Source organism: Eulemur rufifrons, chromosome 4, assembly GCF_041146395.1.
Source record: "Eulemur rufifrons isolate Redbay chromosome 4, OSU_ERuf_1, whole genome shotgun sequence".
Classification (NCBI taxonomy): Eukaryota; Metazoa; Chordata; class Mammalia; order Primates; family Lemuridae; genus Eulemur; species Eulemur rufifrons.
The window spans coordinates 82,839,746-82,854,813 of NC_090986.1; the positions used below are offsets into that span (position 1 = coordinate 82,839,746).

Sequence of the window (15,068 nt, forward strand, 5' to 3'; positions counted from 1 at the left end):
GAATAAGTGGATGGACAGATGGATGGATGGATAATGGATGGATGGATGGTAGATGAATGGATAGATAATGGTTGAATGATTAGATGGTGGATAGATGGATGAATGGGTGGGTGGATGGATGACGGATGGCTGGATGGATAATAGATGGATGGATGGTAGATGAATGGATAGATAATGGTTGAATGGTTAGATGGTGGGTGGATGGATGAATGGGTGGGTGGATGGATGGATAGTAGATGAATGGGTAGATAATGGTTGAATGGATAGATGATGGAAGGATGGATGGATGGGTGGGTGTATGGATGATGGATGGATGGATGATGGATGGATGGATGGGTGGATGGATGAATGAATACAAGGAAGGAAGAAAAGGTAGGTAATTAAGACTTTGCAAGAGCTCAGTAAACAACTGCTAAATGAGACCACAGCAAGTTTCTGGGGAAGCCAGTTTTCCCAGGTGGAAGATACTTCCCTTACAGAACAATTTTGTTATGTGATTTCCTTTCTTCTTCCTTTCCCCACACCTGATCACAGTGTTAGAATAAAAGTCTTGGGCCTGAACAGGGCATCCACACTCCGCCCCAGGCAACTTGGCCAAATTGGCGGCATTTGTCTCCAAGCATCCCATGTTACTGCTGACCGAGAAGATTCTCTTGCTTTCTGGGGTGGCTGGTGCTTCCCACGGGCAGGATGCCTCCCTTCCAGCTCTGTCCCTAGCTGCCTCTGTTGTGTCAACAAAAGCAGAAACCTCTGACAAAGGTGTTGTTTGTGGCAGAGAACTTGGCTGTGATTGAGGCTGGCTGCCAGGAGGCCAGACCGTGGGTGTGAGTCCTGCCTGTGCCTCCCCCACCAGGACCTCACAGGAGCCTCAGCCCCAGCTCCCCCGTAGACAGAGATGAGCGACCCTTGGGCTGCAGGTCACAACCTGATTGTTTCAAACCCCTGTGGAAATCTGATAAAAGCAATGAATTCTCTCTGGAAAGATGCACGCGGCTCCCAGTCATACCCCATCATTTGTGCTCACGATTTTGGGGGGTAATGAACCCCCTAAAACCTGCCCGTGGAACTCTGGGTAGAATCCATCCTACTGGTAGTAAAGCCTCCTGCTGCTGTGGGATGGCCCTGGCCACTCTGGGGGTCTTTCTCCAAGGTTGTCTCAGGGCGTTATTTAACTTTTTAGTTGGGAATAATTTCAGACTTACAGGAACATTGCCTCAGTGGTGCTGGGCCCTTCACCGGCCTCCCACACTGCTGACGTGGTACCTGGCCACGCCACGTCGATCAAAACTAAGCGTGCATTCTATTACCTAACTTCAGACTTAACTCGATGGCACTCGTGTTTCTGCCCATAGCCCTTGTCTGTCCCAGAATCCCATCCAGGTCCGTCTTTGCTCTTGCTCGCCGTACGCCTCGGCCTTCTGGCCTTGTCTGGTCCCTCGAGCCCCTGAGACCTCTGAGAAACGTGCTCAGGCATTTCGTAGATGGCCCTCAATCCGAGTGGGTCCGCTGTCTCCTGATTAGACGCAGGCTACACGTTTTTGGCAAGAACATCTCGAAGGCAATGTGTGTCCTTTGTGGATCAAGAGGCCACCGTGTCTGTGTCATCCCAGGGGTGTTAGCCTCCATCCTAGGTTAAGGCGCTGTTGGCCAGGTTGGTCTGGGGCACAGTTAGGGTTTCCCTTGGTGACTCATTGATTTCTCAGGGACCTGCTTGGAGACCTGGTAGCTGCAGCCTGGAAACAGACTCTGCCAGAACACGCCGGCTCCCAGGTTTCCGGCCTGCTGGTTCTGCCACGGCCTCACCAGCGCAGTGGCAGCTTTCTGGCCTGGTGATCTGAGCATCTCTGTGGAGATGTCTTGTCATCCGGCAGAAGGGGAAACTGAACCCCAACAGGGAGGGAGAACAGCCCAGCTAGCTGGTGACAGAGGCTTTTCTCTCCAGTGGAAGCCCTGAGCCCTTCCCCTCAAGTGTGTCTGGCGGCCCTGGGCTGTTTGCCTGAGTCCTGATAAGCAGAGATCTCCAAGCCCTTGTCCTGGGCAGGGTGTGGAGGCCAGAGAGCCCTGGCTCCAGGCTCTGGCTGTCCCCTTATCTCTCAGGGTGGCCTTGGGGGCAGACTCCTGTAGGAGCCAGGTGGAAGTCTGAACTGGGGTAGGGTATTCAGGGTTTGGGGTGCCCGGCCTTGAGAGGGGCCTCGGAGGACGGCCCTGGCCTGCTGGGAGAGGGCGTGCAGGCAGGGAAGGAAGGCTGGGTGCCGCGGGTTCCAGAGCGCCCAGGACACTGCCCAGCCCTGGGCAGGCTCTTGGGGTGGGAGGGGGCCAGGAGCTGGGCCCATCCCTGAAGAGCAGACATGGGGGGGGGGCTCCCAAAAGGAGGCATGGGAGCATTTGGTCCAGCAAAATGCGCCCCAGGCGTGTTTGCACACCCAACAGCTGTGTTAGGAAAGCAAAACAGGCTGGGGGCGGGGCTTCAAGCATCAGAGAGGTGGCGGGGGGCAGCTGCCTAGCTGCTTATTTTGGGGTGCTGTCCTGGGTCCATCCAAGGGTGCACATGGCATGCTGGGCCTGGGTCCCCTGGAGGGCAGGGTGGGCCTGCTGAGGACAGGCTCAGACCTTCTTGGCTTCTGCCCCACCCTGCGCTCCTGCTTCCTCCTCTGTCTCCAAAACACCTGTGGGGCAGGCCCTGTGTCCAGGTTGGAAATAAAAGGTGAATAAGACACAGTCGTTTCCGCCCTCCCCTGACCCCCGACCCCCCGCATCAGGGCTGGGGAAGGAGTCATGTGGCAAACCGTGGACACCACCCCGGCCTCTGGCTGCTGCATGAGCCCAGGAAGGAGCCAGAAAGAGCCAGATGGGAGGACAGAGGGCTGAGTGTGGCTGGAGGCCAGGGAGTCAGGCAAGGAGATAGGCTTTGAGAATTTGGGAAGGGGCCTGGCATGGCCGGACTGGCATCAGGCAAGGAGCTCAGGCTGCAGAGCGTGTGCACGCGTGTGTGAGTGTGCACGCATTAGTGTGCACGCGGGTGCGGGAGGCTGGAGGCTGGGGCCCATCCCTACTAGGATCCTCTTCAGGTCCAGGTGGGAGGTGCACCCACAGAGAAGGGTGGAGAGTGACAGAATGGGCTGGGAGATCCCGGGGCCACCTCGAGAGGCTGGAACAGCCAGTGGGGTCAAGGCCGAGTTTCAGATGTGGCGTGAACAGTCTCTGGCAGAGCCCTTCCCTAAGCCGGTGGTGGCCAGTGGACACAGAAGAAATGGAGAGCGCCCTTCTGGCTCATGGCTGGGTGCAGCAGATGTCCCTGCCCACCTTGGGCAGGACCCCAGGGAGGGGGTGGGGCAGCTGGGGCCTGCAGAGGGCGTCAGGGAAGTGTTGGCAAATCCATGGAGACAGTCACCAGAAGCAGGCCAGAGGGGCTCCGGGGGGCCCTTGCCAGCCACCAGGTTGGGGGACGGGAGGAAGAGAAGCCAGCACAAGGCCACAACCACAAACACATTCTGCTTTGTATGTTCTTGGAATGGGAGGAAATGCATTTTTGGTGACAGCGTGTGTGGGTGTGTCTGAGTGTGCCCACTCACTTGCATGGCCCCTGCCCCTGCCCTGCCTGCCTGGGCTGTGGGGCACACACAGGCCCCCAGGGCTCTCCCAGGCCAGCCTGCAACCCACCTGCCTGCCCTTCACCACCCGCCGGGATGAAAGCTCCCCGGGCATCCAAGTCGGGTGAGGAGGTCACACGCCCCTTGTGATGACCGTCTGGTAACCCCGAGTGGCCCACTGGAGCCTCTGCCCAGGGGGAGGTGAAGGACACAGCAGGGCACACCCCCTGTCCCCCTGCCTTGCTCCACAGGAGGCTCCTGGCTCTGAGAGAACCTCCTGTCCGCAAGGAGAGAAAGAAGCTCTGAGACAAGGGGCTCAGGACCCCCGTGACAGCCTCAGAGGCATCGAGGAAACTGCCCAAGGCTACACCAGTCCCCAGAGGCCAAGCCAAGGCTCAGACCCAGGCCTGCAAGCTCCAAAGCCCAGAGCATTTTTTTCCAGCTAGGTTTGTAAAATCCCTGCTAACCAGTAGGTCAGATTCTTGCCCACCTTGCTGTTGCTTCCTGGCTCCGAATGCAGTGCCTGGCACACAGCAGGGGCTCTGCTCACCCGTGTTGGGTGACGGGCCCTCCCCTCGCCCCCCTGCCCACCCACAGCAGACTGACCCTCCGGGGGTGCAGAAGCGTTTGCACACACCCAGGAGAGGCAGGGTGCGTTAGCCAGCCCGTCTGGAGAAGCCCAGGCTGCCCTGCAGGCCCAAGCTCGGGGCGGGGGCATGTCCTGGGCACGCAGGGCTGGCTCTGAGGAAGGTGGGTGCTGGGGGCCCCCTGTCTGGGGAAGACCCCAGAAGAGTCAAAACCAAAGGAGGCGCCACCTAACACCCACTGGGACAGCCAGAATCAAAACGCTGGGGAGTAGCAAGTGTTGGCAAGGACGTGGAAACATCGGGACCCTGGGCTGTGCCTGGTGCTTGGGGTGGAGGAGGGGAGTGGCCTGGGCCACTGCAGAGGGGGCAGCGTGTGGGGCCTGAGCCGCACTCTGGGGTCTCCACTCCGGCCAGCCAGGGTGCCAGGGGGAGGTGGCTCTCTTTTGTCTGATTTTTGCTGTGTTTTTTTAAAGTCAGTGTGATGACTTGAGATCCATCCGTGCTATTTTTTCCTGTTATTGCTAAATCGAATGCCTGAGGGACATGCCGCAGCTTCCCGACATGTCCTGTGGGTGGGTATCTGGGTGCGTCCCGTTTGGAGCTCTTGTGAGTGTTTGTTTCTGAGTCGTTCTGTGGACGTGGGTTTCCTGCGGGGCAAACCCAGGGGGTGATGGCTGCGGTGTGTCTAACTTTTGAGGAAGCTGCCCAAGTGCCTTCCGAGGGGACCGCGCCGTTTCCCCACCCAGACACAGGCCAGGGTCCCGGTTTCTCCGTGTCCTTGCCAGCACCTGCTGCTCCCTGACACTGTGACTCCGGCCGTCCCGGTGGCTGTGAGCGATGCCGCCTTCGGTTTTGATTTTCATTCCCCTCGAAGAGTGAGGTCAAACATCTTTCCAGGTGCACACTGGCCCTCTGTGTACTTTTTATTTTTTAGAGACAGGGTCTTGCTGTCACCCCAGGCTGGAGTGCAGTGACATCATCATAGCTCGCTGCAGCCTCACACTCCTAGGCTCAAGCCATCCTCCTGCCTCAGCCTCCCAAAGCGCTAGGACTATGGGCCTGAGCCACGGTGCGCGGCCGACTTTCTTCAGGGAAGTTCTCTGTCTCCTCACCTGCCCGCTTAGGGCACCCACCCTGCCCCCGGCAGCCGCCGGAGCCCAGCCGAGCTAACCCTGCGTCTCTACTTTCTCCACAGCCACCCGGGAGTCGGCCTTTGTCCATGCCATCGCCTCAGCTGGCGTGGCCTTCGCGGTGACGCGCTCGTGTGCAGAGGGCGCGGCGGCCATCTGCGGCTGCAGCAGCCGCCATCAGGGCTCGCCGGGCGAGGGCTGGAAGTGGGGCGGCTGCAGCGAGGACATCGAGTTTGGCGGGATGGTGTCTCGGGAGTTCGCAGATGCCCGGGAGAACCGGCCGGACGCCCGCTCTGCCATGAACCGCCACAACAACGAGGCCGGACGCCAGGTAGGTCCGCGGCTGGTGCCTTCCTAGGGGACAGCAGCCAGGAAGGAAGCACAGGGAAGAGGACTGGCCCGCAGGAGCTGCTGCGCAGTCCGGGAGGGACGTCAGGGTGACTGCAGAAATCCTGAGAAGTTCTGCAATGAGGAAATGCACGTGAGCATTTGACCAGGTGCGCGTGACGGACGCCAAGGGCTGGCAGGTATTCAGGTGGGGAGGGGCCGGCAGAGGCCCCAGGCAGCCCAGCGGGGAAAGGCCGGAAGCGGTTTAGTCTGGACAGATCATGGATGCAGAGGGAGGAAGGAGGTTTTGATGTGGAGAGACTGGCAGGGACCAACCTGTGCAGGACATCGTGACCCTTGTGTCTCGGTCTGTTTATGCTGCTATAACAAAATACCTTAGACTGGATCATTAATTTACAAACAGTGGAAGTTGATTGCTCACAGTTCTGGAGGCTGGAAGTCCAAGATCAAGGCACGGCAGAGGCCTGGATTCCTGGTTCACAGATGGTGCCTCCTTGCTGTGTCCCCACATGGCAGATGGGGTCAGGTTCTCCCGGGGGTCCCTGTTATAAGCCAATAATCCTACTCATGAGGTCTCCACTCTTATCACCTCATCACCTCCCAAAGACCCCACCTCCTAGTCCCATCATCTTGAAGGTGTTTCAACCTGTAAATTTTGGGGGGACACAAACATTCAGACCATAACCGCTTGTTAGGAAGGACTTGGTCAGAAGGCCAGTGGGGGACCAAGAGAGAGATGACTGCTGAGGCCGGCGACAGGTGTAAGGACCCAGGGCGTGCAGTGTTTGTGGCACCACAGCGATGGCGGCTGGCCTGGGCCAGTGGCATCCGGGGATTGCAGAGAGCTGAAGCGTGACTAGGGGATGTTTACCTTCCGACAATGAGGGACTAGAGAACTTGGACCGGTGTTGGGAGGTGCTTAGGTCGGGAGGGCTTTGCTGCTGCGACGGGATTGATGCTGCCATAGAAAGGCTTTGGGAGTGGGTCTCTCCACCTCCAACCCCCCGACGTGTGAGGACACGGTGTTTCTTCCCTCTGGGGGACTTGGTGTGCGAGGCATCATCTTGGAAGCAGAGAAATCAGGCCCTAACCTGCCGCCATGTTGATCTCGAACTTCCCAGCCTCCCGAACTGTGGGAGAATAAATGTACAGATTACCCAGTCGCAGGTATCGCGTTTCAGCAGCACAGGACAGACCACGACAGATAGCAGCACGGGAAAACATTAGCCTAGATCTCTCTGTGTCTCACGGTCTACAAAACTCCATTCCACATCCAAATGGGAAAGGTAAAATAATAAAACCTTTACAAGAAAACATAGGAGAACATCTTTGTGACCTTGGAGGAGGCAAAGATGTCTTGAACAGGCAAAAAAATTAAAAAAATGCATTCACAGTGACAGGGAAGCAGATTGATATGGACTGTATTCAAATGAAGAACTTTAATTAATAAAAAGACACTAGTGTGGTACTGAAACGGCAACCGTATAGGAGAGCATGTGCATACACATATCCAACAAATATATAGAAGCTGGAATATAAAAAGAACTGCACAAGTTGAGGAGAAAAAGATAGACAACCCAATAGAAAAATTGGCTAAAAAATTGAAAGCCACTTTGTGAAAGAAAACATAGAAATGGCCATAATATTGTGGCTCAGTATTATGAGTCATCAAGAAAATGCTGTTAGAATCCATGCCCCAGAGAGGGAGAGAGGAGGACGGGAGTTCTGAGCAGCTGGTGTTCTGGGCCAGATCGTTTGTGATATTTCGCATGTTTTGCACTTCAGACATATGTATGGTTCAGTACGTACATTATACCTCTATGAGATGATTTTTAGGTGTGAAATAACTCTCACTGTCTAGTGAAGAATTAGCTAGATTCTCCTAATCCAGGAAAAGACAGGATGCTGAGTCTGGTACCTGGGGCAGCTTTTGTCCAGGGGCCATTTGCTCGTCTGGAAGAGACGGCAAAGGTTGAGCTACAATTCTGGCAGATTCAGAGAGCTAAGAGGCCCACCACGGGCGTGACCTCTGCTAAATCTCTCCCTGGTGTGAGCTGGAACCCTGGGGAGGGAAAGAAAACTGAAGTCGCCCAGCCTTTGTGCACATGTGCAGGCTAGAAACACCTCAAGACCTGAGCCTGGATTCAGGTGATCCCAAACCGCTGGTATCCCCGTGCGCCTGGAACACGCAGACAAAATCCTCTTTGGAGGAGGATGTAACCTTTTTCTAGGCCTGATCATTTTTCTGTAAGAATTTTGCAAACACAGTGTCCAGCACACAATTAAAGATAACCTTTCACATGATCTGATGACACAATGAATTTTAATCAGCGAAACAACAGAAACAAACCCATACAGATTCCAGATACTAGATTTATTAGGCACAGATTATCAGGGGAAAAAGGCTTACTTATGTTCACAAAGCTAAAATGCAAATGTGAACATTTCAACAGGGAACTAGAAACTATTAAAAAAAGAATACAATAGATTTGGAAAAGAATACTATAAAAATTGCAGAACTGCAGAATGAATGGGGACTTCCAGTTTGCGATGACAGGCTGAACATAAACATTTCCCTCTGCACCCTCCTGGAACCCCACTAGAATGACAATAAATTAATTTTTAAATAAATAGATATATAGAGATAGGTAGATATAAGCAGAGAGAGAGATGGATGGGATCTATAGATAGTAGCTACAGGTGATGGGGAGACATAGGATAGATTCACTATAGATGGAAGAGATAGTAGGTGGACGGATGGATATTAATGGGCAGATGATGGATGGGTAGAGGAAATGGGTAGATGGAGACACAGACACACATGAGAATATGGAAAACAGGAAAAGGGAGAATGGTAACGAAACTTTGAAAGCTAAAAAGGAGATAGATGCATCAAGCAGACCCAAGAAAACGAAGGCTTGAGCCAGTAGAGAAGCAATCTGAGAACCAGTCCAGGAATTCCTCGTGTCAAGCATCTTGAGAAGTAGAGATCAAGATGGGGTTGAAAACAGAAAGATTGGCTGAAAGTTTATTTTAAGAGCACGTAACAACCCATCCACTCCTCTGCCCCCTCCTCGTCGCCAGGCAGCAGCCTCTCCCTTTCCCACGGCACAAGTCTGGGGGTCTGTTCTCTGAAAAGGGTAAAGCAGAGGTCTCTGGTCTGAGGGACACCAAACACACCTGAGGGTGAGCCTGCCAGTGTGAAAATAGCCTCTCTACAGATGGAAGCTCATGCCATTATCTCTCTTCTTGATTCCCTAATCCTAGCAGCAAACCCTGATTATTAATATCCTCCAAGCAGGAGAATGGAAGATTCTCCTCTGGGCAATCTGATCGACTCAAATGAAGAGGCTTCAAGATACTGACTTGGAGGGTCCCCAGTAAAATAATGCAGCTAGATCACTCTATAGTGAGGATCAAAGTTGACAAGTCCCTCCCATGCACAGGAACTTCCAATGAGATTTTTAGTGCAGCCGGGCATGGTGACACACAGCTGTAGTCCCAGCTACTCAGGAGGCTGAGGAAGGAGAATCGTTTGAGCCCAGGAGCTGGAGGTTGCAATGAGCTATGATGATGCCATTGCACTCTAGCCTGGGAAATACAGTGAGACCCTGTCTCAAAAAAAAAAAAAAAAAAAATTGTAGTGCCCCACTTTTAAATATGAGCAGATAGCCAAGGGTCACCAGACCTCTGAGGAAAGCTTCTAATAGATATAGATGCTAAAGATCAAAACAAACAACAACAACAAAAATATTTATGCAAGAACACATTGTAAAAAAAGATGAAACTTAAAAACTATCATTAATATCCCCAAAGAGATAAAACATGGATACAGTTATCCATGAAATTAGAACAGGATGTTAATTGTAAAGAACATTCAGAGAAAAAAAGAGCCCTTAGAAATTAAAAATATGATAACAGAAAGAAAATCTCAGCAGAAGGGCTGGAAGATAGTTGAGACACCCTCTCCCAAAGAAGAGAAAAGGACAAAGAAATGGAAAAATAGAAGAAAACAGAATATTTGGAAGATATGTCCAAGAAAGACAATGATGAATGCAAAGAAGAGGAAATCAGATAAGAAACAATCAGGAATTTTCCCCGGAACTGAGCACAGATTTCAGACCAAACAGGCCCAGTAAGTGACACATAAGTGTCACTTTGTGAACATAAATTAATTCTTGGACAGAGGGAAAAGACCTACATCAAAACACACTGTTGTGAAAATCAGAGGCTATGACATAGAAGAGCCCTCCAAGCTTCAAAGGAGAATATTGGGCTTCAGGAGCAGGAATCCAAATGGCATCAGACTTTTCAGGAACCACAATGAAAGCTAGAAGAAAATGGAGTAGTACTTTCAGAATTCTAAAAGGTAAAAATGATTTCAGGCCAAGAATTTTATACCCTGCTAAAGTATCAATTAAATGGGCTAGTAGAAAAGATGTGTTTTCAGATGTGCATATTTCACAAAATTTATAAGACCTTTTCTGATAAAAACATGTCTCCAAGAAGATGAAGTTGATATAAAGCCTGATGTTTGAACATCTTGAAGAGGATATTTAGACAATTAAGGGAGAATTGGGGGCTGAATCGGTCATAGGTACATTAACAACAGCAACAACAAAAGGTCACGTAAGAAAGGAAAAGTCATCATAATATAATACTTGGCTCAGTGGAGTATGGCATTTAATATAGTCCCAATACCATCAGCAGTGAATATTGATCTGAAATTACACTCGGTTTTAGAGTAGGAGGGCGTGGTGGCTGGGAAGTGTTCATCCAAGTGCTGGGGTGGTGAGAGAGAGCTAAACTCCCATCCTTCATGGTGAGAGGGCAACAGATAATGCCTAATGCTGAAAAATCAAGAAGTGGCAAGACAAGTGTTATCAGAGCCATAGGCATTACAAGGGGCAGCATATGGGACCAGGATTCCTGTTCTACTTAATAGGTCCTAGAAACTATTGAACTTTTAAAAGTATGCACCTATATAATATTGACCAAAAGTAAAACTAGGGCTGGGTGCAGTGGTACAAACCTGTAATCCCAGCACTTTGGAAGGCCAAGGTGGGAAGATTGCTTGAGGCCAGGAGTTTGAGACCAGCCTGGGCAACAGAGCAAGACCCCATCTCAAAAAAAAAAAAAAAAAAGTAAAACTAAAACAAAAGAGAAGAAAATGGATATTAGACAATGGGACTGGGCAGGGTAGGGGAGCGTGTTCCTCTACAGATGTCAGTTGGAAAGGCACAATATGAAAGGGATGGGCTCAAGAGATAGTTGGGAGAGGGGGACAGGATAGAGGCAGGATCTGAACTCAGAGCCCCATCAAAGCCTTAGACCAGGTCTGCCCAATATACGTATAATGGGAGCCACAAATGGCACCCACACAGGCCATTATACATTTTCTAGTAGCCACATTTAAAGAGTACACAGGTGAAATGAGTTTTAATGCTCAACCCCCTTTAACCCAATATAGCCAACATTGCTATCGTTTTAATAATGTGTGCAATATTAAAATTATGAACGAGATATGTAATATCCTTTTCTCACACTCAGTCTTGGGAATCCAGCATGTAGTTTGCACCTATGGCGTTTCTGAATTTGGATCGGCCATGTCTCCTGGGCTCATGTGTGGCCAGTGCTGCCATAGGCAGTTCTGTATGTCCCCTCGCCCAAACTCCACCCCTTCCCCTAAAGAAAAAAGGGAAGAGAAGCTGATTCCCCACTGCCCATAGGGAAAACCACACACTCCCAAAGCCTATGTCCCAGCACTGCCTCCCCGTTCCCCTGTAGTCCCCATAAAAGGACCAGCTTCCTGGGCGACTTCCATTGCCCATGACAAGCCTTTCCACCCAGCCCACAGACACCTCCTCTGAGCAGCCTGCCTGGGTTCTCCCGGTCATAACCAAGGTCGTCCCTGCTGCATCCTTGCACGCTTATGCACTGCCACTGCTATTTGGCACTTTTAGTGTCTACCATCCCACATTACAGTTCCTTCCTTCCTTCCCTCCATCACAGATTTTTTTTTTTTTTTCCTGTTTTTAGAGACAGGGTCTCACTCTGTCTCCCAGGCTGGAGTGCAGTGGTGTGATCACAGCTCACTGTACCCTCAAACTGCTTGGCTCAAGTGATGCTCCTGCCTCAGCCTCCCGACTAGCTGGGATTAGAGGCATCCATTGCCAGGCTTGGCTAATTTTTAAATTTTTTGTAGAGATGGAGTCTTGTTATGTAGTCCAGGCTGGTCTCCAACTCCTGGCCTCCAGCCATCCCTCCTCAGCCTCCCAAAGTGCTAGAATTCCAGGCGTGAGCCACTGTGCCCGGCCTATCCTAGATACTGTAGAAGTTCTCACCCGGGGATGGATAAGGGTGGCCTTGGGTCTGGCAAGGGAGACGCACAGCCCAAGAATCTGCACCCTAGGGAAGTGGGTGACGCTGGGGTCCTGCGCAGAGGGCACTGCTGCGCCTGGGAGCCCGAGCTCTGCAGGGGGCTTTCTGGATCGGGTGGGCCGCGGGCAGTGGGCAGGGCCCTCTGGGGAGACGCACCAGAGGCCGCCCTGACCTTGCCCCTGACGCGTGCCCCGCAGGCCATCGCCAGCCACATGCACCTCAAGTGCAAGTGCCACGGGCTGTCGGGCAGCTGCGAGGTGAAGACCTGCTGGTGGTCGCAGCCCGACTTCCGCGCCATCGGCGACTTCCTCAAGGACAAGTACGACAGCGCCTCGGAGATGGTGGTGGAGAAGCACCGGGAGTCCCGCGGGTGGGTGGAGACGCTGCGGCCGCGCTACACCTACTTCAAGGCGCCCACGGAGCGCGACCTGGTCTACTACGAGGCGTCGCCCAACTTCTGCGAACCCAACCCGGAGACCGGCTCCTTCGGCACGCGCGACCGCACGTGCAACGTGAGCTCGCACGGCATCGACGGCTGCGACCTGCTGTGCTGCGGCCGCGGCCACAACGCGCGCACGGAGCAGCGCCGGGAGAAGTGTCGCTGCGTGTTCCACTGGTGCTGCTACGTCAGCTGCCAGGAGTGCACGCGCGTCTACGACGTGCACACCTGCAAGTAGGCGGCGGGGGCGCGGCCGCCCCTGACCCGGCGGGCTCCTCCCTGGACGCAGGGCTCCTGCTTGCCGGCGGGGTCCCCTCGCTTTGGGTGGGGGCTCTGGGCGTGGCAGCCTCCGGGCGGGCTCCTCCCTGGACGCAGGGCTCCTCCGGAAGGGGATGGGGTTCCGGATGGGGGCGGGGCTCTGGGTAGGCTCTTTTGTGAGGGCGGGGGCCCTTCTCTGGGGGCGGGGCCTGAGAGGGCAGCCCTCCTGGGTGGGACGTGGCTCCTGTTCCTCCTCCCCGCAACCAGGTCCCATCCACCCCCCTTTTCTGCGTAGAGACGTGGGGACCGGACGGAGCGTCATAAGGTCCCCCAGCCCCTCCCCCATGCCGCTGGGATCCTGGGCCCCCTGTCTTCAAGCCCCTGCCTCTGGGATGAGCCACGGGTGGGGGAGGGGAGGCCTGTACCACCCTCCCTCAGCCTGGGGTTTGCCCACCCTCCAGACCAGGATCCCTGCTGAGAAAAGCCTGCAGCGCCCTCCAGCCCCCGACCAGCCCCAAGGACACAGCTCGGTCCAGGGAGAAGGGGAAGGGGCTTCACTGAGGGAAGAAATCCTGGGTCTCTGCCCGGCCGTCCACACCCAGGGGGCCTTCCCAGGGCATGCTCCTGCTGCTCCCCAGGAACTGGCTGGCGACAGCTCTCTGCAGCTGCCCAGCCCCCTCCTCCCTGTCCTGGGGCCTCCCCACCTGCACCCCATCCCAGCTACGGGAGAGAGTGAAGCCTCCTGGCCAGTCCTTCCCTGGCCTCCCGCCATCCGCAGCCCATGGGAAGGGACAGGCAGAAAGAGAGGCCAGCCCCCAAGGCTGGCCTCGTTTGGGGGTTGTTTGGGAGGTCTGGGGCACATCAGCCCCACCGTGGTGTGGCTGGGGGACCCACAGCCTGGAGGCAAGGTGGCTCCTTCCCAGCCCCTGTGGCCAGGACCGACTCCCCAGGTCCTGCTGCCCAGGTGACAGTCGCCAGAGCTGTGTCCTGTGGCCACTGTTCCGGAGCTTCTGGCTGGCCACTGGGCCCTCCCCTTCTGACTTGTCCTCCCCACATGGGAGGCCACTGGCCCCGTCTGGCTGATGCCCACGGGCCCCCGTCAGCCTCTGCCACTGTGAACGGTCTCCCACGCTTGAGGCAGCGGGAGGAGACATGGCCGGGCGGGGCACCCCGAGAGCCTAGAAGAGGGGACACCACAGTCCTCTGCCTCGAGTTCTGCATTTTTGTGATTTTAATTTTATTTCCGATGCTGCTATATCCACCATACACTGGAGTTAGATGAACAGATTTTTTTTTTCTTTTCTTTCTATGAAAGAAATTATCTTAGTCATAGCTTATGAATTTCAAACAATGGGGAAAGTAAAAAAAAAAAAAAAAAAAGGAAGCAAACAAAAAACAAAACAAGCCTGTGGTCTTGCTGGATTTTTGGTGGCGGGTTGGCATGGGGTTGAAGAATTGGCACAGTAAGCCCGGGCCCTGGAGGGAATGTCATCTAAGTCACTTCCCCGAAAGTGCATATTCACTCAGCTGACGTCCCAGCACCAGCTACAATGTGCCTGAACCCTCTGGGTTTGGAGACAGTGGCCTGGTAGCTGGTGGCCTCTAAGTGAAGGCTCAGCTGAATCCTGCTGGGACCTGGGGATGGGGCCAGCCACCAGGAGCCCCTCTGGGACCCCCACCCATGGGCGGAGCCCTCCTGGGGCTGTGGACCACAGGGGGTGGGGGTGGCTCTGCCCGTGGGAGCCCCTACCTACCTTTCTGGGTGGCCTGGGGCCTCACCCAGGCCAGGCAGGCAGAGCCCCCAGACCAAGCAGGCCACCCTCACTTGGGGTGCACCTCTGGAAACTGAGGCAACAGGAGCCAGAGGGCTCTCTCTCTCAAGGCCACACCGCCTCCTGTCCAAACCCCACTGGGCTCTGTGCTCCTGCTCTGTGTCCTCACCCCTGGGCCCTGCCCAGTGTCCAGCCGGGGGGTGAGAGCAGCGCCCAGCCCCACCCTCCCGAGGGCCCAGGCCCGCACAGCCATGCGCACACAGCTGGGAGGCAAGGTCCCTGCAGGAGAGCAGGAGGGCTGGGCCGAGCTCCTGGGTGTCACTTGCTATAATGATTCACCAGTTCACCCCGGAACTGGAAGCCCACACAGGGTGGAGGGAGGGAGGGAGCACAGCCTTTCTGGGGACAGGTGGGAGGAGGTTCCAGCAGCCCTGGGAGTGGGGAGTGGGAAGTTGGCACTGCCACCCTCTGCCTGGAACAGATGGGGACACAACCCCCAGGCCCTGAGAGCCAGCAGGATGTGTGCTCTGGGCCACACTGGGCCTCTTGCTCCTTGCCTTTGT

At 54.5% G+C, this 15,068-nt stretch overlaps 1 protein-coding gene across 1 annotated transcript in view; it reads left to right on the forward strand.

Annotated features, from left to right (window-relative positions):
- The window catches only part of WNT3A (Wnt family member 3A), a 38,265-nt gene extending 25,552 nt beyond the window's left edge, over nucleotides 1–12,713 (forward strand). The window contains exons 3-4 of the mRNA XM_069467478.1: nucleotides 5,373–5,638; nucleotides 12,234–12,713. Coding sequence (XP_069323579.1) covers nucleotides 5,373–5,638; nucleotides 12,234–12,713 — 746 coding nt within the window. The remainder of the gene's footprint in view (nucleotides 1–5,372; nucleotides 5,639–12,233) is intronic.
- The last annotated feature ends 2,355 nt before the right edge of the window (nucleotides 12,714–15,068 follow it).